General features: G+C 53.9%; 6 protein-coding genes across 6 annotated transcripts; 3 read left to right on the plus strand and 3 right to left on the minus strand.

Moving 5' to 3' along the window:
• Positions 1-226: 226 nt before the first annotated feature.
• Positions 227-1,526, minus strand: BGZ61DRAFT_351772 (uncharacterized protein; the record flags this gene model as incomplete). Its single annotated transcript, XM_046240359.1, has 3 exons — positions 227-524; positions 576-1,413; positions 1,466-1,526. 3 exons carry the CDS (start codon positions 1,524-1,526, stop codon positions 227-229), a joined length of 1,197 nt encoding a protein of 398 aa, XP_046104569.1.
• Positions 1,527-5,525: 3,999 nt separating this feature from the next.
• Positions 5,526-6,593, minus strand: BGZ61DRAFT_532054 (DNA glycosylase; the record flags this gene model as incomplete). The annotated part of the gene is made up of 1 exon (XM_046253814.1): positions 5,526-6,593. One exon carries the CDS (start codon positions 6,591-6,593, stop codon positions 5,526-5,528), a length of 1,068 nt encoding a protein of 355 aa, XP_046104570.1.
• A 1,600-nt stretch (positions 6,594-8,193) lies between these two features.
• On the plus strand, positions 8,194-9,725 carry BGZ61DRAFT_493609 (putative ANP1 protein; the record flags this gene model as incomplete). The annotated part of the gene is made up of 6 exons (XM_046250668.1): positions 8,194-8,366; positions 8,472-9,091; positions 9,147-9,194; positions 9,253-9,333; positions 9,388-9,522; positions 9,577-9,725. The coding sequence occupies 6 exons, from the start codon at positions 8,194-8,196 to the stop codon at positions 9,723-9,725; spliced, it is 1,206 nt and encodes a 401-aa protein (XP_046104571.1).
• Positions 9,726-11,777: 2,052 nt separating this feature from the next.
• Positions 11,778-12,625, plus strand: BGZ61DRAFT_532056 (Snf7-domain-containing protein; the record flags this gene model as incomplete). Its single annotated transcript, XM_046253815.1, has 4 exons — positions 11,778-11,952; positions 12,015-12,219; positions 12,282-12,490; positions 12,543-12,625. 4 exons carry the CDS (start codon positions 11,778-11,780, stop codon positions 12,623-12,625), a joined length of 672 nt encoding a protein of 223 aa, XP_046104572.1.
• A 2,083-nt stretch (positions 12,626-14,708) lies between these two features.
• BGZ61DRAFT_532057 (uncharacterized protein) lies at positions 14,709-17,865 on the plus strand (the record flags this gene model as incomplete). The annotated part of the gene is made up of 2 exons (XM_046253816.1): positions 14,709-15,006; positions 15,059-17,865. 2 exons carry the CDS (start codon positions 14,709-14,711, stop codon positions 17,863-17,865), a joined length of 3,105 nt encoding a protein of 1,034 aa, XP_046104573.1.
• Positions 17,866-18,134: 269 nt separating this feature from the next.
• On the minus strand, positions 18,135-21,422 carry BGZ61DRAFT_588020 (major facilitator superfamily domain-containing protein; the record flags this gene model as incomplete). Its single annotated transcript, XM_046256507.1, has 2 exons — positions 18,135-20,234; positions 20,349-21,422. 2 exons carry the CDS (start codon positions 21,420-21,422, stop codon positions 18,135-18,137), a joined length of 3,174 nt encoding a protein of 1,057 aa, XP_046104574.1.
• Positions 21,423-26,400: the final 4,978 nt, after the last annotated feature.

Here is a 26,400-nt window from a genome sequence, read left to right on the forward strand (position 1 = left end):
ACAGACTAATTGGCCAAGTTGAATGGTGATTTGATGGTTCAGTGGAAGTACAGTCGATTATTAAGTTCTAATGGGTTATCCTTTGCACGCAGCTGCTGCCTCCGCGAAAAGCATCTTGTGCCTCACGAAGGATGATGAAACACAATATGTCGGATAGAAAAAACAGGGAACATGGGGAGAACAGTGAACGACGCCAATCCGAAACCATTTTGCCATGACCATCACTTTACAGCAGTTGAACAAGGGCGGCAACACCGGCAAGGGCGAGCAAAGTCATGCTGACACCGTTAACGCCCGCACCGTCCTCAGAATCACTAGAGTCGGAGCTGCTAGAGTTGCCACGGGTAGACTCGCCACCGTCACTACCCTCGTTGGCCTTCTTGTTGTTGCTGGTGCAGGTCATGCTGCCCTGGATAGCCTCGCTCTTCTCAAGTTTGTCGAAGAAGTCGCAGAAATCGGAGATATCGGTGGTGGAGGAGACGGTGACCGCACCCTTGACGTCGTTAAGGCTGGGGAGCTCGACCCTAATAAGACCGTTAGAGCTGTTACAATATTCAAAAGGCTGATTGACTCACTTCTCGAAGTTACCGCGGAGAATAATGGCACCAGAAACGCTCTCCAGTAGGGGGAACCCGTCAATGGTGGTCATAGCAGTGTTGTTCTGGATGGTGAAACCACCCTGAATCTTCTCGAGGAGAGGCATAGAAACATTGGTGAGCTTCTTGTTGTTGATGAAGGAGACATCGTTAGTGATCTCGGTAACGTTAGGCGCGTTGAAGGTCTTGAACTCGGGATTCTTATCGAACTTGATCGACGCAGTGATCTTGGTGAGAGCAGGGACCGAGAACGACTTGACGTTGGAAATCTGAATCTCAGCAGCGAGCTCGAGCTTGTCCATGGTGATATCCATGTTGTTTCCGTTGTTGTTGATGATAAGCTGGCCGGTGATGTTGACGAGATCGGAGTCGAAGGTGGTCATGCGCTTGTTGTTGTCAATCTGGAAGTTCTCGACAGTAGCGACGCTAAGACCGCTCAGATCGCTGATGAAGGTATCGGTAATCCGAATGCTGGTCATCTTAGTAACGCCCTCGGTACCGAAGTTCAGGCTGCTGAGCTGAGGCAGCTTGACCATGCTGATCTCGCCGACACTCTTCAGGGAAGCCATCTCGAGGGTGCTGAGGAGCTCGAGGTTCTGGAGCTGGAATTCACCAGAAATGGAGTTGATGGTGGTGGAAGTGAGCGAGATCAGGCCAGAGGCATTGTTGACAATGAAGTCACCCTTAATCTGCTTGGGGCCATTAATCACGACGTCACCAGCAAGATCGGAGTCAATGGTGATATCAGCATCGACAACGTCGCAAGAGATAACCTGGGTAGGCTCGGTGACGGTGATATCCTTGGTGCATGTGGCAGCTGTTTTGTGCGCTTAGTAGGCAACGTCAACCGGGAGACGGAGACAACGTACCGGAAACCGTGGCGGCACCGAACGCCAAGATGGCAGCGGAGAGAAGCTGGACGGAATGCATTATGGCCTGTATATCCGCGTATTGTTAGTGTTGCAGTCCTACGAAAGCTGGGACTGGTATAGGAGCAGGAAATGAAGCCGGGTTGAGCAGGACAGCGATTTGGTGGTGCGCGTTGGAGAAACCCCTAATCTATGCAGCCGTCCAAAACTTGAGGCGGTTGGAAAAGATGATGATGGGGAGCAGAAGGGGTCGGGGACGGGGACAGGGAATGGGGAGAAGGCCGTGGTCGGGTCCCTTTTGGAGGGCTCGGTTCGCGATGCGAGTCAACGGGGAAAGCGGGAGCAACGAACCTGTGCACCGAACGAGTGAGTTGGCGGGGAAATAGAAAGGCGAGTTCCAATCGGGACGAGATAGTATGCAGGAAGGAGAGATGGAAGGAAGAACACACGAGAAGCGGCAAGCCAAGACAAACAAAAGTGAAAATGACAGGAGGAATTCGAGGTTGATGAGGCAGGTGAGGTGGAGGAAGGGGAGCAGAGACAAAAGACGGGAGGGTGTCAAGCTAGCAGGGGCGACGCAACACGCGCCTCGGCGAGGAGTCGGAGCACAAGCAAAGCGTACGTACCTGGTAACGAGGGACTGGGTCCTTCTTTGTTTTTTTCTTGTACTGTTTGTAATAATCGGCAGCGGGAGATGCTTCAGGAAACCCAAGAATGCCTTCCGGTAGACTAGGTAAGTAAGATGGGCTTGAAGACAACGGGGTCTTTTAGGCCTGTGCAAACGAGCGGCGTGAATTGAAAGATGGACGATGCGACGAGGGAACCGACGATAGGAGGAGAAAAGGGAAAGAAGAGAGCGAAGGGAGAGAGATGAGAGATGAGATGCTCCTGCGCGGTGGATATCCGGCGAGTCTTGCATGGATCCCTCCGTCGACCAAACCAACCCACCCATCCACTCTCCGTCCACCTCCCTCCACCTCCCTCCGCCATCGACCCAACCATCCACCATCCAGCAGGGCATGGGCCGGAGCCAGAGCCAGACCAGGGTGAGGGTGGGCGGCGTTCGGGCGACATTTGCTCCCCATGCCATGGGATGGATGGGTGGATGGGCCCGGGGCCACCTCCGCGACGACCCACGCAACGCAACACCATGGGCTACAGCGACCGCCAGGTCACCCACCATTGGCACCCACCTGCGTCTGGTCCAGGAACGGGACCATGCCACCCCATCCGTGGATAGCTCTAGCGGATAACTTCTTTATTTGGTACTGTTCCTGACGCCGCTCCCTAACCTGATGCTTGCTGGCTGGGTACGCATATGCGCGCGCACGCACGCACGTACACGCAGCTTGCTGTCAAAGCCAGCCGAGTAGGGTTCCGACGGGAAATCGGTTAATAGCGACGTCAACATCAACAGCAAGGGGCCGAAGACGATGGGGCAATCATCCCACAATAACCACTGTCGCAGGCTTCCAAGGTCCCAGCGGTGTCCGTCGCTGCCAGGACATTGGCTCGTCATTTGCGTCCACGCCCGCCGTGAAACGCTGCCCAGCATCTTGCTCCCAGAATTGGAGACGCGATTCGTTGCACCCACACGCCTCCTCGCGTGCCTCTTCTGCGTTGGAGATACGAGGGTGCCAATTGTGTGCCATGTGTGTGCCACTCGGAGGTACCAATCCTCTGCCTGCCCGATGAGGCGAGTAGCCTTCGTGCATCCCCGGCCAATCTGTTCGTTCTGGGCACTTTGCCTCCGATCTCATCGCCTCCCCTCCCAGGCGAGATTTGTTGCCGCCGTTCCACCTGCTTGAAGCTGCTGAAAAAAACGCTTTAAGCCCAACTAGCAGGGGTCTCGGTTGATTGCAAGTGGGTGCTCATTCGCCGTTGTGTTAGCAAGGAACTAGCTTGGGCCGCAGTTTTCCACCAGATCATCGCTGGATCTGTGTGCCACGTAAAGGTACTAACTAACAGCTCGGCATCACCGTACCACCTCTTCAATGCCCCTAGTCGAGCTCAATTTGCTCCCACTCGTCACGTTTCGCTTTCGCATGCATACCCGGTACCGAGTACTCAACCACCTGTCGCCTCAAAGGTGCGGTTGCTGGCGTCAGGGCAGCGTCAGGGCAGCGTCAGCAAAATGCATTCCTAGGAATGGAGGCCTTGTTTCGTCTCACAGCTCAGACACGACACAGAGAGTACGGTTATGTCTCTTGGCAACCTCCGAGGAGTGGCTCCCGGCCTTGCTCTACCACTGGCACTTATGTCCGGTGGATGGCGAAAAAGCTAAGCTCCCCAGCGCAACCGATAGTCTCATCAAGCCCACAGTCCAGGTCTTGGAGAGGACCTGGTCTTGTCTCTCAGTGCCGGGAGTACGCGGATAATCGGACTTGCTAGTTCGATAATTCACACATGATGCATGTCCACCAACTGCATTTCGATGGAGCTTCCGATACGAGCACCCGTCACCGATGGCTCCCCGGCGGCTCCGGTGGCATTGGGTTATTAGTAGTGACGACTCCATGTCCCCGTCTGTGCCGTTACCCTGCTTGGTGTCACAGAACCACCATTCATGGCAATATGCCATCCCCCTTCTTCTACGTCTGAACATGTACGTATTTCTGCATGTACTGCGTACGTATTTCCCTCCCTTGCATGGATATCGCATCCCTGCGTCTCAATGGTACCCAATGCCGTTGAGTGACAATGATCGATGGTAGGGACTTTGATAACAAACCCGGCCAAGCAAGGGCACCAAGCTCCAAGTGCCAATTGCACTTCGATTTCCCCCATCTTCGGGGCATCGCTCCCCATATCACCAGACACATATCAAAATGTTAGGTTTTACCCCGGGGGGACGAATTCATCATCATTTCCCAGAACTGGGATTTAGCCGTGGATAAGGATTGAAATACACGTACTGGTATGTGATGCTCGTGCTACACATACCCCTTTCTCACGCCCCTATCAAGCTCACCCTCGCCCCTGGCTCCACCTGCAAGGGCTAGAAAGCTTGTCGTCAGTCTCCGACAATTCACCACAGCTTGAACGCAGACAAAATATATTGTCCGCCTCATGGGCAAGGTTCAATGGCAAAGGGGTCCAATCTTCGTTATACTCCATCCGCTCCTTGGGTCCCTGTGTCTGGCATCACGAGTCTGAAGCCGGGTTTTGCGCATCCGCGCTGCTCTGCGGGTCTCCATTCCGTTCCCGCCCCCTGACGCGTTTCTTGCTCCACAGGTCTGTCAGTGCATCGTCCGGCTCATCCTCTCACATCCACTCAAAGCCAGCTTGCATCATTCATCCCAAACCGCGACTGGTCGCTGCTCGCGGGGGAGACAAAATCAGGATTTTCTTGCTGCACCGGCTGTCTTAGCTCTGCTCTGCCAAGCTAGACAACTCAAGTTTGCGGCACCGACGCCCCCCCATCTTGTGGCTGGAGCCAATGGCCACTGTCGAGGTACGGTTACTTTCCGCTTGCCACTTGCAATATCAGGCGTTCCCTCCGGAGAAGCGCCCGCAGATCCGCCACGAGCTTGCTCCTAGATTCACGCCGTCATCGAATCCCAAATCTCTTTTTTTTTTTCTTCGGCATGGGAAGCTGGGTTCGCCCTAACTAATTAGTTACTTCAGATCGGCATCGACGAATTGAGACGGCCCTTAAATTACCACGGCAAAGGTTGCGATAACGGTTTCCATCATCCAGTTAACCAACGCGTCTACTGCGTAGACTAGTAGGCCATTGACCCGGCCAGGCCAAGGAAATCCGCATCCTCTTGCGCCCTGATGAGTCTGCGTGTGCTAATCATTCCTGTCCATGCCATCTATTCCAGGACATTGCACAGTACATCCATCACCACTAACAATGGGCTTGTACTATTTCTCCAACAAGGCCCTGTCCAAGTGGGGGTTGGCCATGAAACACATCCTTCCATGAAACTCGTCCCTTCTTTCAGTACCTTCATATGTGCCTATCAAAATTACCTCCATACATAGGGTTGGGTTTATACGTGCATGAAAACAACCAGCAAAACAGCAAACAACGCTGGCCGAGCAACTAGTCCATCTATTCCATGGTACTAACATCCGTCTCCTCCACGCGCCACATGTACCACATGAAGAGGCTGCGATACGGCGCAAACTTGTCCGACAGTTCCGTCATATCCTGCTCCGACATGTATTTCCACTTGCCCCCCTTGGACTTGAGCTTGCCCACGTCTCGTCCAACAAATGCAGCCATGCCTCTCTGAACACCCAGGTCGCCGAGTGAGAAGACGTCCATTCGCTTGAGCCCAAAGCAGGCGAACATCTCGACAGACCACTTGCCCAGACCTCGAACAGCAATAAGCCTCTCCATGACCTCGTCATTCGATGCATCATGCAACATCTGCGCGCTGAGTTCGCCGCTGGCAAACTTCTCGGCGAGTCCCTGGATATACTCAGCCTTGCGTTGCGATAGTCCCGCCGTCCTGAGGTTCTCAATTGATCGAGCGGCAACCTGGGATGGGTGAGGAAACCTCTCCCCGATGTTGTCCTCGAACAGGGCAAGGAACTTTGCCTTGATAGACTTGGCTGCTGCGCCAGACACTTGTTGGCTAATGATGCCGCTGGAGAGACTCTCAAACGGATCGATCTTCTCTGCTAGACCCTCAGGCGAGAATACTCGGCAGTGGTGCTGCTCGATCAATGGCCGCATGCGCTCATCAATCTTGATGAGGTGGTCACAGGCCTCCTTCAGCAGGTTCTCAGTTGTAGCCCCGACTCGGGACACCTTGGAGGGCGACACTGTTTCGATGTCACGGGATGCCACCAACCGTGACGTCTCTGGTGAGAGGAGCAACGCATTTGTAGATCTCGGGTCCGCAAGGCGGGTCACCGCCACGTTTCGCGGCTTCTTTGTCGCACCGGAAGGCTCCGCGAATAGGCCCGCGGCCCCGGGTGTCGGAGTTGATGGCACTGCGTTCCGCTGTGTGCGCTTCTTCGTTGGCGTAACAGGCACCGCGGGCACCGCGGCCTCCGCGTCGCTGGGGGCCTTGCGCTTCCGGTTCACTCGTGGGGCTGGACTGGGACTTGGTTCATGCTTAGGAACGGCTTGGGTCCCGTTGATACGGGAAGATCCCCTTGTTGCGACCATCTTCGGGAACGTGGTGAAGCCTCGGTGAGTCGGGAGCTTTAACAATGGCCTCGTGAATTGGCTCAGTGATGTCAAACAGCGTTGTCCCGGCAGTGCAGCGCGCATGTGAAGTAACGGGCGTAAAAATGGTACACAGTAAGTGTCGAGTATCGCGTTATCTCGCAGGTTGCCGCATGGGTTTAGCGAGTAATGAGTCTTCCGTGGTTGAGGACTTGAGACGTTGCCTTGGTGAACGCTATTCACGCTGGTATGTCATGGTGTTGTATCAGGATCGAGGCGCCGCCGCCTTTCCTTGTCATTGGCTGTTCAGGCAGCCACGCCAACGGCACCAGTGGGAGACGTCAGCAATTGTCGTGCCGTTACTGTATTTGGAAAAAGTGGTTGAGACCTGTGGCTTGGCTTTTTCGAGTCCATGCTACAATCGGTAGCGGTGGATAGGGGAATCTGGCGCAGGATGATGTAATTCGCGATTGCTCTAGGTACTTGTATTGTTGTTGGATTGTGTTCTCCTGGGTTGGTGGTCTACGGTTATCCCCTTGTGCGGCCGTGGGGGTTTGACCGAGTTCTACATATCTCTAGCACATACAATGTCTCTTGTTCCATTGCACACTGCACAGGTTCGACCTTCCATGACCTGAAGCCAATCCTCCCGTCTTGGTGGATTGTGTCACAACATAAGTGCATGGGTTGGGGAGATAAAAAAAATCCGTGGATAAGCCTCCCGCGTTGAGAGCCAATCGAACCACGGAAAAGCGGCAGAAATACCGCCACAACACACAAGAGTCCAGACGGCTACAGACTGCCGACCGTGTCTATCTCACCAATATTAGAGGCTCCTTTGTACTTTGCGCCTGCTAAATCAAGGGCTTCGAAAGCGCCCGTGCAATACGAGCTGATTATATAGATCAAACCTGGCTCTCCTGGCTCTCCTGGCTCTCCAGGGTAGTCGAGCCCCTATGTTGGCCGTTGTTTATTATGGCGGCTCCTGTGCCGATCCTCAATGCGCCCCCGTTGCGCTGTAAATAGCCCGAGGAGCCACTGAAGCTGCTAGAGAGCGGGGCGTGGTGGAGCGGGGCGTGGTGGAGCGAGGAGCAGGTACCTGGACAGCCGTGGACAGGCCCAGCCAGGCGCCCAACGCCACTCTCACAGGCCCTTGACCAATTGTGGTGGTGCCCGGACCCTGCAATTGCCAAGCCAAGCTTAGTAGCAGATTCGGGTGCCTCTGGGCTGTCGCAATCATGGTGATGGTGTCGTGGTATTTTGGCTGGGCTCCGTTGATTCCTCTTCTTGCCAATTGACTTTCCACGCGCCTTCGAGCGATCTCACGCCGCCTACTCGGCCCCGAACCCGCGAGACGCGATACTGATGCCCTGGCCCTTTCCCAGCACCATCCCGCCACGGCAATCCCCAACCTCGACGACTCGCTCGACGACTCTAGCTGTCTGCCGACCACGACACTTGTTCTGAACCCCCTGCAACCTCCACCCTCGACACCGACGACGGCGACGACATCAACGACGTAATTACTGCGCCGCACCCACGACGGACGCGATACAGCTTACAAGAGGGCGGTGACGACGGCCCACCCGAGGCATTCGCCATGCTTCTCCCTCAGGGTGGACTCAACTGGAAAGCCACAAAGGCTCAGCTTCCGCTGGGTAGATTTCTGCGGAACAATGTCACGAGGTCGCGATTCTTTCCGCTGGTCGTCTTCGTCTGCATCTTCTTGGTGATATGGCGTAGCATGTTCAACTCGGCCCCCGTGCCGCAAAGGTATGCCGTGACCCGACGACGGCCGTGATGGCTGGACTCCGCGGACTCCTTGGACTCTGCGGACTCCATGGTCAATTTTTTTTTTGTTGACTGACATGTTTTCAGTTGGGGCCCAGGCAAATCGCCCATGGATATGACACCGAACGAGTTTGCTGTGTGGAACTCGCACATGAAGACGCCAGTCCTCTTCAACCACCACGCCCCCATCGAAGTCGGCGCTACATCGATCAAACATATCGACCTCAACCCCATCAAGTCGACGCGGAGGGCGCTAGTCAACGAAGAACGGATCCTGATCCTCACCCCCCTCAAGGATGCCTCTTCGTACCTTCCTCGATATTTCCAACTCCTTTCCCAACTTACGTACCCGCATCGTCTGATCGATATCGCATTCCTGATCTCCGACTCTACGGATGATACACTGGCCATCCTTGCCTCTGAGCTGGACCGCCTCCAACGACAGCCCGGCGAAATCCCCTTCAACAGCGCCATCGTCATCGAGAAGGACTTTGACTTCCACCTGAGTCAAGACGTGCAAGAGAGACATTCCTTTGAGGCCCAGGGCCCCCGTCGAAAGGCGATGGGCAAGGCGCGGAACTATCTTCTGGCCACCGCCCTGAAGCCGGAGCATTCCTGGGTCTACTGGAGAGACGTGGACATTGTTGACTGCCCGGGGAGAATCCTGGAGGACTTCATTGCCCACGATAAGGATATTATCGTCCCAAGTGAGTTGATGACTTTAACTTGCGTCGGTGCACCGATACTAATTATATCTTCAAGACATTTGGTTTCACAGGATCGAGAAGGGCAAGGATATCGAAGGACGATGTAAGTGACTGCTGCGAACAATAGATGACCTCAACAAGACACTAACACGAGTGGACAGTTGATTACAACTCCTGGATCGAATCGGAAAAGGGCCGCAAACTTACCAGCACTCTTCCTAAGGATGTCGTGCTTGCCGAAGGTTCGTGACACCGAATTATGACAATGAAGCATTCTGACCGTGTGTTCGTACTAGGTTACAAGCAATACGACACTGGCCGCGAGTACCTCGCCAAGATGGGTGATTGGCGCCAGAACAAGGACGTGGAAGTTGAACTAGATGGCATCGGCGGAGTCAACATCGTCGTCAAGGCAGATGTCCATCGCTCTGGTACGCAAGACGACGACCACGTAAACCAAAAAACCAACTAACAAGTTCACTTAGGCATCAACTTCCCATGCTACGCCTTCGAAAATCAAGCTGAGACCGAAGGATTCGCCAAGATGGCCAAGCGAGCAGGCTACCAAGTCATTGGCCTTCCTAATTACGTTGTCTGGCATATCGACACAGACGAAAAGGGAGGAAACAAATAGTACGACACGACTACATGATGATGCGCCTGAACGACGTCTCGCGCCTCAACCCGCTTCTTTTTCCGGACTGGTCCGAAGGCTTCCGTCGCCGCCTTGATGGACGCGCAAAAGTTGTATGAGGATTCATGATGATTACGCCTGTGACTCTTTCGACCTTCCCTGGCCAACTTCGACATCCATACGAGGTGAACCCAGCGCAGAGACTTTGTCAATTTCCACTGTACTTTTCTTCTTCGGCCTTTCAGGACAGGGTAGGCTTATTCATGCCAATCACACCTGTCCAGCATTACTGTGGCATTTCTAGCGTTATAGTTTCCTGGGACCAGCCTCGGCCGCGAACCAGATGCTTCTCTGTAATATTTGTTTCTGGTTATATATGTTCGACTTGGGTGGAGGAATCAGTTCGTACCTGGAATAGAGAACTCAGATGGGCTGGCAAAAACGCTGGCATGATCAGGCGGAGTTTGGAGTGAGGTACTTATTGTACCTATGTAATAGAAACGAAGAGACACTTGAAGACTTATTCTCCAACGTTTGTCTCATACTTGACATGCGCATGATAAAGAGTATTGCTATTTGCACACAGGCACAAGCCCCTTTAGCTCAACCTCAGGGCAGACTAATGTGCCTAGTATGCGCATTGGAATTCTTAGATCTTAGACTTATACAAAGTTATTAGCGGATAAATACTACAAATTGGTCTTGCAAAGAAACCACCAAGATGACAGATTTATCAGTAGGACTGAGGTTATAGTCATGTGTGCAAGTGGCAATGTTCTCATGTGCGAATAGCCATCGTTATGATAAAATGGTACTGCGAGGTAAGAGAAGTAACGTGAGCAAGTGTGGACAATATTCGAGTATATCCAACGGCACGGGTTCTGCCGTGAAGGATGAGACATAATATGGTCAGGCAAAATGAATGTCAAATAAGGAGAAATTCCTCTGCTCCGCCTGATTTCCATAAAGCATCCTGGTAGCCGCTTGCTCTATACGGAAGCATTCGATCTAGGCAGATATTCAAGTATCCCGGCTTCATTTTATTATCAAAGTGGATGAGATGCGATGTAAATCCAATCTTGATTTAGTTTGAAAGACTGGACGTTATGGGTGGGTGGTGCCACGTTCCCTGGCTTGAAGGATAGTCTCTTAGCTTCTAGGGTGCTGCCGGGATCAACGAGGCTGCCGTACGTCGTGACATGAGAACTACACGACTACTGGTTGGCACTACGGATAGAATGGGTGGGTTATCACCGGTGAACCCCGTGTTTCTGGCAGGTGAGACATAATGTGGCGTTATGGATACCTCGAGGCATATTCAGGGACACACATAAAGCTGGGGAAGAGCCGCAGGCCCGTGGGCCCCATGGTAGAGTTTTGGTATGGATCAGTGTTCTGGTAGCGAGAATTCGGAGGAATCTTTCGAAAACACAATTTGTATTAGAAAATTTGCGAAGGAGATATTGTCATGTTACGAAGGATGGACTCGGACAACGGTAGATCACCGTATTTTACGTTAAGTAGGTATGCCTCGGAGACAGCCGCGCGTGACGCTGATTGACAGGCTCGGATGGTGTAGTTCCAGTGGTCAGAATAATTTCACCAAGACTCCACAAGGGTCCGGACCATGTGAATGTGGCGTCACATGATCGTGGCAAAACTGCGGTTAAAGGTGAGAGTGCCGTCATCGCCCTGCGAACGACGAAGGCAGCGATAAGTGTCCCGCAGGCTACCAACTGCCCCCAACCACCAACAACTCCGACGACGACGACGACGCTGACGACGACAAGCGACACAACTTTGACGACCTCGGTTGCTATAAGTTTTGCGTGAGTTCACTGCTCACCTCCAGCCCACCGGATCTGTTCCCCCAACGTGCTAACTCGACATACCGCTTCAGCCCGACCCCACCACCAGGCTTCGTCGAGAGCGTTACGCCATTCTCCGCGACGACTACTGAGCCCTTTCTGGCTCTACACGGACACGTTCCTTGACCTTTGATAACCCTCCTATTCCTGCATCCGAGACTTTCAGAACCCAACAACTATCAAGATGTGGGGCTGGTTTGGCGGTGCCTCGGCGCAGAAGCAGAAGAACAGTCCCAAGAATGCGATCCTGGGGCTGCGCTCGCAGCTTGACATGTTGCAGAAGCGCGAGAAGCATCTACAGAACCAGATCGATGAGCAAGACGGTGTCGCCCGCAAGAACGTTAGCACGAACAAGAATGGTATGCAAACCCGATAAGCGGGAGGGGGACATTGCGGGGCAGGCGTGCTGACGGAATAACAGCGGCCAAGGCGGCTTTAAGGCGCAAGAAGACACACGAGCACTCACTGGAGCAAACTGTAGCGCAGATTGGAACACTGGAGCAACAGATTAACGCGATCGAGTCGGCAAATATCAACCGAGAGACGTTGGCGGCTATGGAGAATGCCGGCCATGCCATGAAGGGTATTTACAAAAATCTCACACCAGAGAAGGTGGACGAGACGATGTACGTTCTGCGGACAGGTCGCATGACCGCTGTGGGTGATGAGATACTGACGACGGTAACAGGGAGACTCTGCGGGAACAGAATGCGCTCAGCGAGGAGATTGTCAACGCGATTGGAAGTGCCACGATCGGCGAGTACGAGGATGAAGACGGCTTGCTGGAAGAACTGGAGCAGATGCAACAGGAGCAGCTGGACGAGCAGATGTTGAAGACAGGCAACGTTCCCGTGCTGGACGAAGTTCACAAGATGCCCACTCCGGCAAACACAGAGCGTACGTTCCACTCTCAACTATGCGGCTTTACGCCATTACTAACTTATCGCAGCTGTGTCGAACAAGAAGCAGGCAATCGAAGAGGACGACGAGGAAGCCGAACTCCGCAAGCTGCAGGCGGAGATGGCCATGTGAGAGCACGACTGTTAGAGGCTTGCCGGTTTCTCATAGCATTTGTTGGTTGGAACGGAGGATTCGGAGTCGCGTTGGTTGGGGTGCTTCCCTCCCTCCTTGCCTTGGTTGATATTGAACAGGGAGGGAAGAGATGGATCTATGGCATTCTGAGCTCGTCTCATCCCGACAGGTGTGTTGATTGTGTTGTCGGTGTTTTGTCGGCGTCGGCGTCTGAGGCTATTGTTGATGCTTTTCGTTTGGCGGCATATTTTCCCCTTTTTGGCTTTAGCATCCACGACGAGCCTGTGTGGGGGCGAGGGCTGTCATGACACCCATGGAACTGCGACGCAGGGCATTTGGGAACTGTTCAAGTCTGGCGGAGGGCCCTGTCTGTTGGTAGAGAATCTAAATTTTTGATAAAGAGAAGCAAGGCGTCGTCCGCACCTCGCTCTCCCTGGGAGTAGATTCGATCCCTGTCATGACCATCTTGGGTTGCAGCCTGGGATGCAACCTGATCTTGCAAGTTGGAACTTGGCACATCCAAGGGGACGGAAGCGCTTCTTGTAAGCAAACACAGCTTATTCGCCGAATCCACGATCTGAGAGTGACATGTCTTTGCAGACATGACGGGGGCCTTAGTGCATGTGTTAATCTCTTAGGCAGCTTCATCTACCGCCCATGCGCCTCAGACACCGGGTCACATCAGCAACTCGGGACTTTCACAGTTGCAATCTCTCGACTACCGCACGCCAGCGACGGCGAGTACGACCCCAAGGAACTCTTGGCCCCTGAGGAGAGCCGGGCTGCATCTTCATTGACCGTCAAGTTTCCGTCCTGTCACTGCCAAGACCTCAGCTGCCGGCCGCCATCGCGTAGATCCCGCGTCGAGCTGGGGCGTGGAGACTGACCCGTCTCAAAGTGGTCAGTATTCGGTCGAGGACCTTGCCCTGGCTGACCCGCCTGCGACCGGCAAAATGGACCAGGCCAGAGCCAGGCAGGACGACGATCCAGCCGCATCCAGCCATGGCATCCCGAAACCGGCAGGAAATGTAGGGGCTTTCCGGGGTGTCCTTGGGATCTTTTTGGGGTTGTCGCAGATGTCTCCACGAGCTGCACGCCTGGGCCATCGGGGGCGGCCTCCGTAAGCTTAAGTGGCTAGGCGGCCGGCATGATTGGCTGGCGTTGCCCAGTCGGGCACATCACGTGATGACCCGTTGGCCGTTTTGGCGCCGGGGTCGTCCGCGTTTATAGCGGCGCCTAACGGAGCGAGCAGCGCCAGCCACTCATGTCGCGACGTAACCGCCATACCGAACATCGTGGGGTCGCGAATGCGGTGACTGGGTCTCGCTGGGGTCGCCCCCGATGGAATGGCCTCGGCGGACGACAGGCCTGCACGGCGGTGACGGCTTGCAACTTGAAGCGAAGCTGCAGCGGACATCCCCCCGAAAATAGACTTGTCGGCACCCCACTGCCAGCTGCCAGTTGCCAGCTGCGAGGGCCTGTGGTGCCGTCATGACGCAAAGCCGCCAGCCTGACTGAACAACGACGGCCGACATGCAGCGGGACCGACTGACCAGAACAGCCCTCGGCGGCTCCAGCTGGGGACCATGGCTTGCAAGATGCAGGTTCGAACCGCCGGCGTCATCGACTCACGGCCCAGCAAGCGCTGGGCTCCTGCGCGTGTGCCCATATTCCTTTTCCTCTTCCTCATGGGGGCGGCCGGATTTCCAACCCTTCCTTCGCCTCCCATGCTCTCTCTCTCTCTCTCCGTCTCCGCCAGTTTCCTTCATCCATCTCCCTTTTCTTTCTCTGTCCCCTTCTTTTCCTTGTCTGAGTGTGTGTTTCGTGTGTTTTGTTTTCCAGTTCTTTCCCCCTTGACAGTGTCGTATCGCAGCTGCATGATCTGGATCCTTTCCTTTGTTTCCATGCGTGTTGATGAATCATGCTGAGATGCTGGACATCTCAATTAATATCCCCTCCCCATAGGTGAGTCGACCCAAACCCATTCCAAAGTCCTCGCATCTCCTTCATCAAACCGAGACCACATATCATAGCCTACGATGTCCGGTGCTGACACTTTGCCACGCAGATGTTTTCTTATAGAATGGCCAAGAGGCCATCTTTCTTCGCTTCGCTATGGTTGAGCACTCTCTTATACACCACCGCCACATTGGCGTATAATCTTCCCACCAACATTTCCAATTTCATTCCCAGCTGCGCAGAGGAGTGCTTCATTTCTTTTCTCTATGTTAGCTACCGGTCTACCACGTGTGGGACATATCCCACGTTAGAATGCCTATGTTCTCGCGTCGGCGCCACGGGATTCACCCTCGGGGAGGGTGCGCTGCAGTGTATTGTGGCAGAGAAGTCGATTGGATTCTGTTCGGACATCGACGCAAGTGGTATGTTGTGCTGGACAACCACCATCCTGTTACAGCACTAACGAGAAGGCAGACACGGTGATTTACAATGCGTATGGGATGTGTGATGACCAGCCCAACGCCATTCAGCCTACTCACAAGACTATCACGGCGACCCTCGTTATACCGACGTCCGGAGGAATCATCACATTCCCCCCTGTGAAGACAACCACGTTCACCACGTTCACCACCGTCACCACGTCCGTCGCATTCACTGCATCCGCCACCATCTCGTCCTTTACTACGTTGCCGACGACCTTGGTTATAGAAACATCGTCCCCGCCTCCGATTCCAACTCGAACATCATCGACGTCAAGAACGACTTTCACAAGACCTACCTCAACCACATCCTTCTCCTCAACAAGTCTGAGCCCGGATACAGTGATTAGCCTGGAGCCAACAACCATTGAGGAGTCCTCAACAGCTACCGACTCAGCGACAGAGACCAGCACAAGCACGGCTGCGGCAGCTGGAGGTGGCAAAGGTGATGGCAACAAGGGCAATTCTCTCAGCCGTGATCAGGTTGCTGGTATTTCCGTGGGCGTTCTCGCGGCCGCTGGCCTTGCGATTGGTGCCATTGTCCTGGCGAGACACTACCGCCGCAGAAAGTATCCCAACCTCAAGAACGGTTTCCTCCCCATGAGAGATACTTGGGGCTACAAACCCGATCGTTCGGAAAGCGATAGGACCAACTCCTGGATCGCTCATCAGATCCGGCCACGGCTGGATTCGTTCCCACCACCGCCCGTACCATCCTACACCCGCCCAACGCCATCCTATAATCGATCGAGCTATAAACCCGAAGCAATCGGCTTGGCAATATCGCCTGCTCACAGTCGAGTTACAACCCAAACCGCGACCTCGAGGCGAATGTCCCGGTTGCTCCCGGCTAAACCTGTCCTTCCCATCCTGCCCCTCAATATTTCAAAGAAGGGTTCCTCTCCGCCACCCCCGGATGAATGGCCTGGCCCTCAACACTACGGAGAGCCATCGCGCCAGGAGAACCCTCCTCGACTGCCTCCCCTGGAAATTGGTCCCTGGGCCTCCGTAGCCTCGCCCACAGGATCCAAGCCACCGCCGCGACCGCCTCCTAAGCTACAAATCCCAACAGCGTCAAACCAGCTCACGGCATCGCCCTCGTCGTACTATCCACGTGAGAGCACATTGACCGAGTTCGAGGACGACGACCGGGCTTCAATGTCACCTTCTGCCCAGGTCTGGAGGCCACCGCCGACAACACCGCTCTCGGCGGCAACCTACTATGTGGCCGATCAGTACGGGAATTGGGTTCTTGGTGACCCTAGGAATGTTAACAAGGCCATGGATTCACAGAGTGCTGTCCCGAAGCCACCTCCCAAGGACGACGCCAATCTTCCGCCTGCTGGTGACTCGAAGGGCAAGAAGCGAGAAAGCCTCCTCCCACTCTCAGCCGACTCCATGAAGGTATCTCTCGCACCTCCTGCAGAGATTGTCCCAGGGAGGGGGCAAGCTAGCAACGCACTACACAAGCCCATGGGCCCTCGAGCACAGCCGCATCCCAACCCTCCCTTCTCGGGCCAGTCCAACCCTTCGTTTCAGGTCCAGCCAAACCCGCGCCGCAACTCCTCCAACCGCCGCTCACTCACCCGGAACCTGACCCGGGCCCGGGCCTCCGGTGGCAGTGATGTCACTACCATCTCCACGTCGTCCGATGACTCCTTCACCGACCCGCCGCCAGCGCTCGAGCCGCCAGGCAACCTTTCACCCGTTGCCGAATCACCGCACTCGGGCAGTGGCCGCTCCCCGGTGACGTATCCCAAGATTCCCAACCGAGACCCTAGGCGGATCAGCGGAGCCATGAGACAGGGCTGGGATGCAAACAAGACAACCGCACCTCCGCCCTCAAGGCCAATGGTGTACTACCCACCGGGACAGCCCAGTCCGACACTCGGCCTGATGCAACCTCCCTCTGGCGCCGGAGCGGCGTCCCAATTAGCCTCCAAAGGCGGGAGAAAGCCCGTGGCTGACCCGGCCTTACACCGATCAGGCTCTCCAACGATGCGAATAGTTGAGCCCTCTCCCGAGCCAGAGGAGAAAGGCCCCGTCCCTCCACCCAAGCCCCGGGCACCTGCTTTCCTCTTCTCCCCGCCATACCCCCAACCCCTGAATACCCGTCCGCCTTCTCAACATGGCCGCTCCTTCTCTGGCCCTGACCAAGCAGCCACTCAGGCTTACCAACAGTCCCTAGAGCAACAGCCTCAATACCAATATCAGCAACAGCAACTGTATCAATACCAACAGCAATATCAGCCGCAGCAACAACAGCAGCAATCACGGCCACGACCGCAACGCCAATATCCCCAGCAGCCGCAACAGCCTCAACAGCAGCAGCAACAGCAACAAAGACAACCACAGCGACAATATCAAGCATATCAACCGTATCAGCAGCAACCGCAACCGCAACCGCAGCCGCAGCCGCAGCCGCAGCCGCAGCCGCAGCCGCAACCACAACCACAACCACAACCACAACCACAACCTCAAACACAGGATCATCATGACCATCATCACCAGTGGCACCCTCTACATCCTCCCAGAAAGCCCAACCCAGACTACGACCCGTCCCGATCCTCAGACCAATCCATTTCCACAAACTCATCCCTGTTGGCCAAGCGCCTTGGAATCGACCGTGCTGCCAACATGGCCATCCCCACGGATCCTGCTCGGGCAAAGTGGCGCCGTGAAAATAGCAGCTCCCAAGAGGAATCTGCGTCCGGACGTGACTCTCTGCCCGCAACCCCGACTTGGCTGCCGCGGTTGACGCCTACACGACGAGGAAAAGACCTATTTTTAAATGTGCAATAACACGAGGTGGAAGTCATATTATGGGTTCATTTATCGTTTATATCCCTTCAGCATCCTAGCTGATATTTCTTTGTGTTTCACGACTGTCTGTACAATACCTATGCATTCAAGAATTATAATGAGCAGTAGCATAGACTGGATACCTACTCGGAAGGACTGGCACGCGTTGGAAAAGAACCAATCTTGTATTTTATCATCATTCATTCTAGGTTCATTTACTTGCATTTTCCTCAAGTCTCATGGCATTTCCTTGAACCCCCCTTCTAAATTTAGTCCTTCCTAGAACTGCGCGGGCCGGTTGGTGGCTCCTCTTCGTTTTCCTCTTTTACTGTCTGACCCATGAAGCACTCTCCCTCACCGAATTGCCGTTGGTGAGAAGGGCCGCTAGATGCCATTCCAAAATCGAGTGTGTCTAGTTCGACATCTGGGGTTTTTTCGCTGCTCTGATCGCTGCGCTGGTCGCTGCGTCGGAGTCGACTAGAGTGCTTGTTTCTCCCACTTCCCATGGAGAATAGGCCCTGGGCTCGTCGAAGCTCCTCCATGTGATCCTCTAGTGCAGCATCTAAAGCTTCAAGTCCCTGATCCAAGGCAGATCGGTTGAGGTGGGCGCTTTCATCAATGAGTTTGTTCTTTCTCCGAATGTCTTGCCAACGAGTCATGCATCCGAGCTCCAGCAAGTTCACTCGGCGGTTTTTGCCAACAGGATTTCCAATCATGACTGGACGCCATGCCATATCCTCCTCCATCAAAGCTCGCAAGTCATTGGGCATTGAAGCACGACGCTGGGTAGACTTCCGACGAGCCTGTGTCAACCGATCCATCTCTGCAGACTTCGAGCGCGGTATGATGAGGACATTCTTGAAGCGAACGAGTACGAGCAACAACAGCATGGTTAGGAGGAACAGAATGCTCGCCACCACGCCCGAGGCAACCCGCTGGCCGAGGGTCCGAGTGATGTGGCCGCCAAGCGCGGTTGAACCTGCCGCGAGGATGAATGCAAAGCTATGAATGATTGCGAAGCCGGATGTCACTCGTGGGAACGACGAGTAGTTTGTTTTCTTTTGGGTTTGGCCAGTTGCGTCTCGCTGCCGGCCGATCATCCCTGGAGAGAGATCCGAAGTGTCGAAAGTCTCCATGATTAGGCCATTACATTCTGCAATTGCGAGACAGGAGAGAAACCCGATGCACATTGCAAATAATGTTGGAACACCGAGGCTCATGGGTGGTCCAGAGGAAACAGCAGCGTAACAAATGGCTCCCAGCGGCAATGTGATCGTGAAAACTGCCCGTCGAATCAAGTGCGATGACCACGCGACTGTTCGGTCAAGGGTCTCCCTGCTGGAATTGACTTGAGAATGACGTGACCTCGAAAAGATGCTGGCTTTCTGGAACGGGATAGCAAATAGAGCGCCCAGAGCCATAGCAGCAACGTGAAGGCCAACATAGGGGGAACGCAAATGGTAGAACCGGGAAGCCAATGATCCCAGCAGGGCGATAACGAGAACAACCTGTGCATAGATCCAAGCGACATAGACGGCCATGACAGAGAAGCCAGGCTGACGGAGCATCTCGAGAGAGAGAAGGACACCATGCCAAACCTCATTACCCCACCACTTTGGCCCGGTCTTGACTCGGTGCATCATGACTTCACCACGGGCCAGTCTGCGTGAGATGTCAGAACCAGCTCGGACTTCGGCAACTGATCGCCGAAAGGAGGAACGGCGGGCCTCAGGGCAGATGACGTTGAGAAGCAACACCACCGCAATCAGTAAAATACTGAGGTAGAAGCCCCAGGCTGGAGGATGCTGGTCAATGATGGAGGCGCCGATGAGAAACCCAATGCCAAGTGATCCAACCCAGCACCAGGTCCAAATACCAAGCCATACACCCATGCCGCCTCCATGTCTCCGCGCATCAAACTGATCAACTACCTCTTGGTGAGGATTCCCACTCATCAATGAGGCTCCAAAAAGGTCTGTCAGGATGGAGTGAAAGTTCATGCTCGCAAATCCAAGAGAGCATCCCATCAGTGTTCGAGAGGCAATTAACAAGATCCTCCATGAAGTAATATTCGTCAACCTGGGGCTGTTGACTGCAAGCGCCTGCGGAAATAAGAGAGGCATCGCAAGGATAAGGCTCGCCATGATGTACGGCTTTCGGCCGTGTAGCAAGGGCAATGGCCACAGAAAGAACGTTGGCAACGCAAGGCCAAGGAAGCACCCTGTATTTCCGTGAATGGCGACATGAGACTGGTCGACAATATAGTACTGGATGGAGGGAACGAGTCCAGTATAGATGCCGAGCAATATGCCGATCAACGCTGTACTTAGACAGGCCACAGATGCAACGTACCTCTTGCGGATGGGCGACTAATCCCTGGCAATTGGCTGTCTTTTGTGAGATTTGGGAAGGCTGAATCCCTGAACATTTCGAAGGCTAACGTGTGACCGGCGACGTAGACTGATGCCGTGTTCAGCACGCACCTTCCGACCTGCAACGTCGCGCTCGGGTAGGGCTTCCTGGCTAGTAGCATTGCGACCGGCTGATGGAGTATGCTCTCCAACAGGTCGCTTTTCTAATGACTTATCTCCCAGAAGGGCGTCTTTCCCCAGATTGAAGTTGAGAACTGGGGTCAGGTTCTCTTCTCGCGGCTTTCCGCCTCTGTGCACCGGTGCCAAAACCTCTCCATTCACGAGTTTCCTAAGAGGCCTTTGTGTGGCTTGTTTTCTTGAGTTCCGAGTGGGTATGACCGCCATCGACTGGCCTGGAGACTGAGAAGGCTGAGATCTGAGACGCATTCGGGTGTCAACACTTCTGGGATGGAGGTCTTCGTACTTCCTAGAGTAGTTTTCAATAATCTCAGCTAACTTGGGGCGCTCCGCAGGGCCGGCGAATGTCGAGGCATGCTTGTATGCGGGACGCACTTGCGTAGTCTGTTGGCTTAATTCGAAGTCGGAGAGATCCTCAGCGCTCTCACGTTCACTAGTCGGCGACCTATCGTTCAAATAATTTGTGTCAATCTCCCTGTAACCTGGTCTGCCCCGGTAACCAGAGTGCAGACTGCTTGATGGTCGCTTGCATCCACCACCATTTGGAGATCCCGATCGATCAATGACTTGAGATGCAAGAGTGAGAGCTTCACTCAGAAGTCTTTCTAAGTCGCTGATGGCACGCTTGAAAGACAGCCCATCTATTTTGGGATCGGACTTGCCGGAATGGATTGACTTGTCAGCCGGGTGACAAGTGGCCTTGTTTGAGAGCACAGGCTCAGAAGGACGCCGAGCATTATCCAATGGCCTCGCAATCGACCTTTTTCGAGTCGGTATCTCCGTAAACTTCGCACTGTAAGCTTCTGGGGCTTGAACCAGTCCCTTCAGCCACTGCGCAGTCGTCCGCTTATAATCTAGAACAGAACCTCCTGACTGACTTCGCCCTGATGAATATGCTGGACTTTTTAGTTGCTCGTCACCCTTCCCAGCTCGCAATGAGGTGTCTGAGCCCGCCTCGATGTAGCGCTCACTTTGTTCAGAGTGGCCAAAGTTCTCCTGGGATGGCATGGGGGCATAAACATAGCTCGCCAGGTCGGCTTGGCTTTGATCCTGCTCGGACTGGCACGGGGTACATTCCCGAATGGGGTGTTGCCCAAATCCGTGGTGAATTGGATCCGAACTACATTCCCTGACTGTGTGTTGGTCTTCATGTGGACTCTGAGGACACTTGGTGCATTGATCGGTTGCGTGCGTTTTGGTGGTATCATGGGTGAGGGTTTGCAAGCACGGGGGCTCTCTGTGGATCTTAACAGGTTCCACAGGACCATTGTCAAAGAGTTCCAAGGGGTGTCGATTCTCTGAACCAAGTAGTGGATATGGATCACAGTGCTGGATCGTGTGGCGTCTTTCAGTCTCTTCTATGGGTAATCGGGTGCTCCGGTCTAATCCATGTTTATTTGAACCGTCCTTGGTAGCGTCCAATGACTTCGGGTTGGCGACCAACAATTGAGTGCGTGATCGACCTTTCGATGAACGGTGATGCCCCATGCAAGAATCCATGGTATTCAAAGAGTCGCCGCTGCATGACCGGGTCTGAGGAAGCCAGAGAATCCGGCAATTAGACTGTGCTGATATATGTGCTTCTCCGCCTATGGTGCCATTTGCATGCCCATGCCCACGCATGGCTTCTATAAATGGCTTGGTCTTGGAAGAACATGCCTGAACCCTACTCCCAACAAGGTGGTCAGATCGACTCTGTAGAGCCTCTGGGGTATCGATTTGAGACGGAGTTGATACTTGGTCCGGAGTAAGGCATGGAGATTCTTCGGCGGTCGCGGCAATTTGAATTTGCATATCAGACACAGACTGAGCATTCAGCTTGTCGCATTGGTGCTGGTGTTGAGCATAGATGGAACTTCCATCATTCTCAGTGCTCCTTCTGTTCGGATCGGTAAGGGAAGACTTGAATGGTACAACTTTGTTCGTGGCTGGGTGCCCTGGCTCAAACCAACCTTGGTGGCGAATGGGATAGTGTTTGAAATTGGCTGCTCCAGAATACGTGATTTGTTTATCTTCTTCGGACAAATGTCGATCTATTTTGCGGTCTCTCATAGAGTAGACGACGGGGCTAGCGGAGTTGCGTTCGGGTAGTGGCCACACTTGCGTCTCCTCCTGCGTCAAATCGTCAACATCGCAGATGCCAGCTGGACTAAGCGCACTTGAAACATGCTCATGTGTATGTGTATCATGCAGGTGGACTAGAGATTCAAGTCGGATTCGATCTGTCGTAGGGATCGATGGCGTGAACCTCTTATTTTGCGGCGACGTAGACGGCGAAGGCGAGACAGTTGCCATCGACTCTCTCACAGCTGTGGATTTATCTTGACTCCCATGCTGCAGTTTCTTCTTTTCGGCCTGGGGAGATATATCTTTCTCCGCCGTCGGGCTAAGAATGGGTAGTACCGGGACATCCTTGTGCAGAATTATTGGACCGTTGACTAGCGTCTTGAGAAGATGATGTCGGTAACCTGAAGTTTGCGTCGCAGCAGATTCATACACTGCGCTGGCTTCGTCTCCATTACCTCGAAGCATCGACAAAGACGACCGAGGACTTGGGGCTGGAGTGTGATCAAAGTCACCAACTTCGACCTCGATTGGTTCCTGGGCTGGGTGTGCCCGAGTGTGACTGAAGAGGGTCGAAAACATGGTCGGTCGTTTCTTCGCCGGCGACACTGGACGAGAAGAGCTGTGGGGCCCAGCGATGAGACTGTTTGGAGGTGGCGATACCGGTTGGAGACTGCGAGGTGCTTCGGCTGAACGGTAACTTCTGAGGGCGGACTGCTTGGAAGTAACTTCGGCGGTTGCCAACGAGGCGTCTTCTGGTTCTGGATTGGGCGGTCGGGGAGGTTGGCCATGAGACATGAGGACTAGTTTGAGAGATGCATGTAATTTGAAGCCGATGGCTTTGGCGGATAACGATATTAAGTGACCATGGAAAGTAGTGATAGTTAGGTTGAGGAGCGGCTGGGTGTGAGTGCAGGATAACAGAGGACATGCGGGGGAGGAGTTGAGATGGAGGAGTAGGCGATGCTCTCCAAGCTAGCCAGAGTTTGTTTACTTTGGGTGGTTGGAAAATGGAATTTGGAAGGCGCCTTCATGGGGTTTCGTCATTGCGCCTGTGTCGAAACACTTGGAAGTTGCCTCTTGCCTTGGGCTCTATGACACTAGCTGGCTACCTCATCACTGTGGCAGGAACTAGTTTTCCTTTATTTTCCACTTCTTGAGTAGCAGCAACAATTTTCAATGTGATTATTCGATACAATATTTTGATGCAGGGTAATTAATATCAGAAGACGATCCGGTTCATGTCGTACCATTCCAAGCTAATTGAGATTGATCTTATCTGGTACCTAACATTGGCGGTTAAATGTCAGTTATCCCCACGAGCCTAACTGAAACCCACCCAAGGCAAAATCTCACGCCTGCCGCGGCACAATTGAGCGCTGCACCGCTAAACATGGCTAGAAGCATCCACAGATATCGCCACAATAAGCACTCCCTCTCTCCGAGATGCCCGCGATTGTCGGCGCGCAACCTTGAAGCCTGCGCTCACCTCATCACGGCCAAGCTACCCTGCATCAGGCTCCTCGAATGCGCCTTGGCCGGCCCCCAGCTGTGGACGAACACCCGATGAAACGACGGCGATGGCGCTTACTCTCCCCCAGTGTTCCGGCCGAGACTGCAATAGGAACCGCCGAGAGAGGGCGTGTCTCCGAAGCCAATCGTCGCTGCTGGCTAGCCGAGACATGTGAAGGGAGCCGCATGGGTTGTGTGTGTTGTGCTGATGCTCACGACATCTTCCCGCAACTCTTTTGGCCCATATTTCCCCGTAGATCCCGACATCACACCCCTCCATATCGGCGTTATTGAAACAAAGAAATCCTACCCTCCCAAGGCCACCCTTCCAAGGCCACCCTCCACCTCCTCCACCCTCCACCTCCTCCACCCTCCAACTCCCCAAAGACCCGCCGTTCAATCTGCGGCAGTCTGACACACCCTGTGCCCTAATCCCTGTCGTGGTTGCTGCACGGCGTCAGTCGCCTAAAGCCTGGTGGGACGCGTCTAATCCTGCACCGCCCGCAAATCACACCATGGAGTCAATAGCCCAGATTGGCTCCAAGCGGCTGGACAGGGTGGTTGGCACCGGCCCGGCAGAACGGTTCCGCCCATCAACTAACTTAATCATCCCCTTGGCCGCATCGGGCAACCTGCCAGCCTCCCTACTTATTAATAGCAATGCGCGTTTACCTTTTCAAGGTTCTGACTTTGCACTATCCAAACTAGCCCGAGACGCCTTTCCCGGGGCATGCTTGTTCTACTTTACTGCAAGGCTGCGGGTTTCCCGTTGTCTGCCTTGCCAGCCCGCCCACCCATAAGACTGGCGTCAGTCAGATGAGGCCTCCTCACCGACGTCCTGACCTCGAGCCAGAAATGGCAGTAGCAGTCGTGCCCGAGTCCATGCGGGGTATGGCCCATCTCAATTGCATCGCACCAATGCTGCAATTGACCCAAAATAACTCGGGGGACTTTGGTGACTGTCACGTTCCACGCCGAATTGGTGGAACCCCCTGCACATCTCTTTCGTCCACCAGCGAGTGACCTGTTGCCTACCTCCCAGGGGCTCGGACGTGACCATAACCGCCACAAATGACAGCCTCATCCTAATATGCTTAGTAAACCACAACCGGTGTACGGAGTAGCTCACCAAGACTCCAAGGAACTTCACGGGAAAATACGATGGGGTCCGATGTGTGACAGGAAATGATTTATGTTTCTATATCAATAATCTGGGAACATCCAGCGTCCCAGTCCTGATCTTCTGTTTGATTTGGGGCTCCGCCCGATGACGGCGCCGACTGCAGCCTGCGCAGCCTGTGTCTGATTGGTAGTACAACATCTTTCCGAGTGCAAGAGGGAGGGAAATGTTGAGAACCGAAAAGAGAAAGAAAGAAAGAGAGAAAGAAAAGAAAAACAAGAAAAACAAGAAAAAAAAAAGAAAAAAACAGAACCCTAGTATCAAGAGGTGTATAACATCCAGCCAGTGTATGCGTAAACCTCCTCCATCACTACTTGCAACCTTTGCAAGGAGATGACCAAAACCATTAAAGTTCCACCACAAATTCCCAACGCCTGGTATATATCCGCTGTCCCTAGTGCATGTAGAAAACCTCGTGTCAAATGAGGCATCTAAGAGGAGAAAAAAAAACCCCCCATCGAAGGGGGCGATCGAAGTTGGAGGCCAATGCCCGGCCAGGCCCCATAAATCCAACAAACGAGCCCATGCTCGAGAATACAAATTCGCCCAAAAGTGCCGCGAGGCAATCAGCAAAGCTGAGTAGAATGTAAACCGGTGTCCATGTTTTCCGTCGTGTAAGCGCATCGCACTTTTTTTCCAAACCCAGGTAACAAACGAGTCGAGACCAAATCCATCGCTATGCAAATAACCCCCAAAAAATGCCGAGATAAGAGTCTTCTGAAAACGGAAATGAAATGGGAAAATGGGAGAAATGAGAGCAGAGATGTTAAAGTAGAAGGCCGTATCGTAGAGAGGAGATCGACCCAACGGAGGGTGCAATTGGTAGTCGAAGGCGTGTTTCGTCCGTCTAGGTGTCAAAGAGAAGGGGGAGGGGCGTCGAATCGTGATTCTATTCACGTAATGATCGTGATCTCATTCTCGTGTCTTCGGTAGCGTCGTGACGAGTTTCATGGCAAGAGAGTAGGGCAGGCCAAGATGCTTGCCCATGAAGGAGTGAGGAAGACCGATGATGACGAGAGCTTAATGTGTTGAGGAGTGGCTGCCAGGCATGACTGGTTATCGGATCGTTCCTGGAGCAGGGGGACGGGTCCGAAAGTCGTGAGCCACGAGCAACGCGGAGAGTCGCGACGGGTTGAAGGACCAGAGATAGGATACCCAATCACTAAATCCAAACCTGAGGAGTCGCGAGAAGTGCCATGACTGGCAGTAAGTCACCGAAGACAGGATGTT

Source organism: Ilyonectria robusta (genome assembly GCF_021365365.1).
Source record: "Ilyonectria robusta strain PMI_751 chromosome Unknown BGZ61scaffold_9, whole genome shotgun sequence".
Taxonomy (NCBI): Eukaryota; Fungi; Ascomycota; class Sordariomycetes; order Hypocreales; family Nectriaceae; genus Ilyonectria; species Ilyonectria robusta.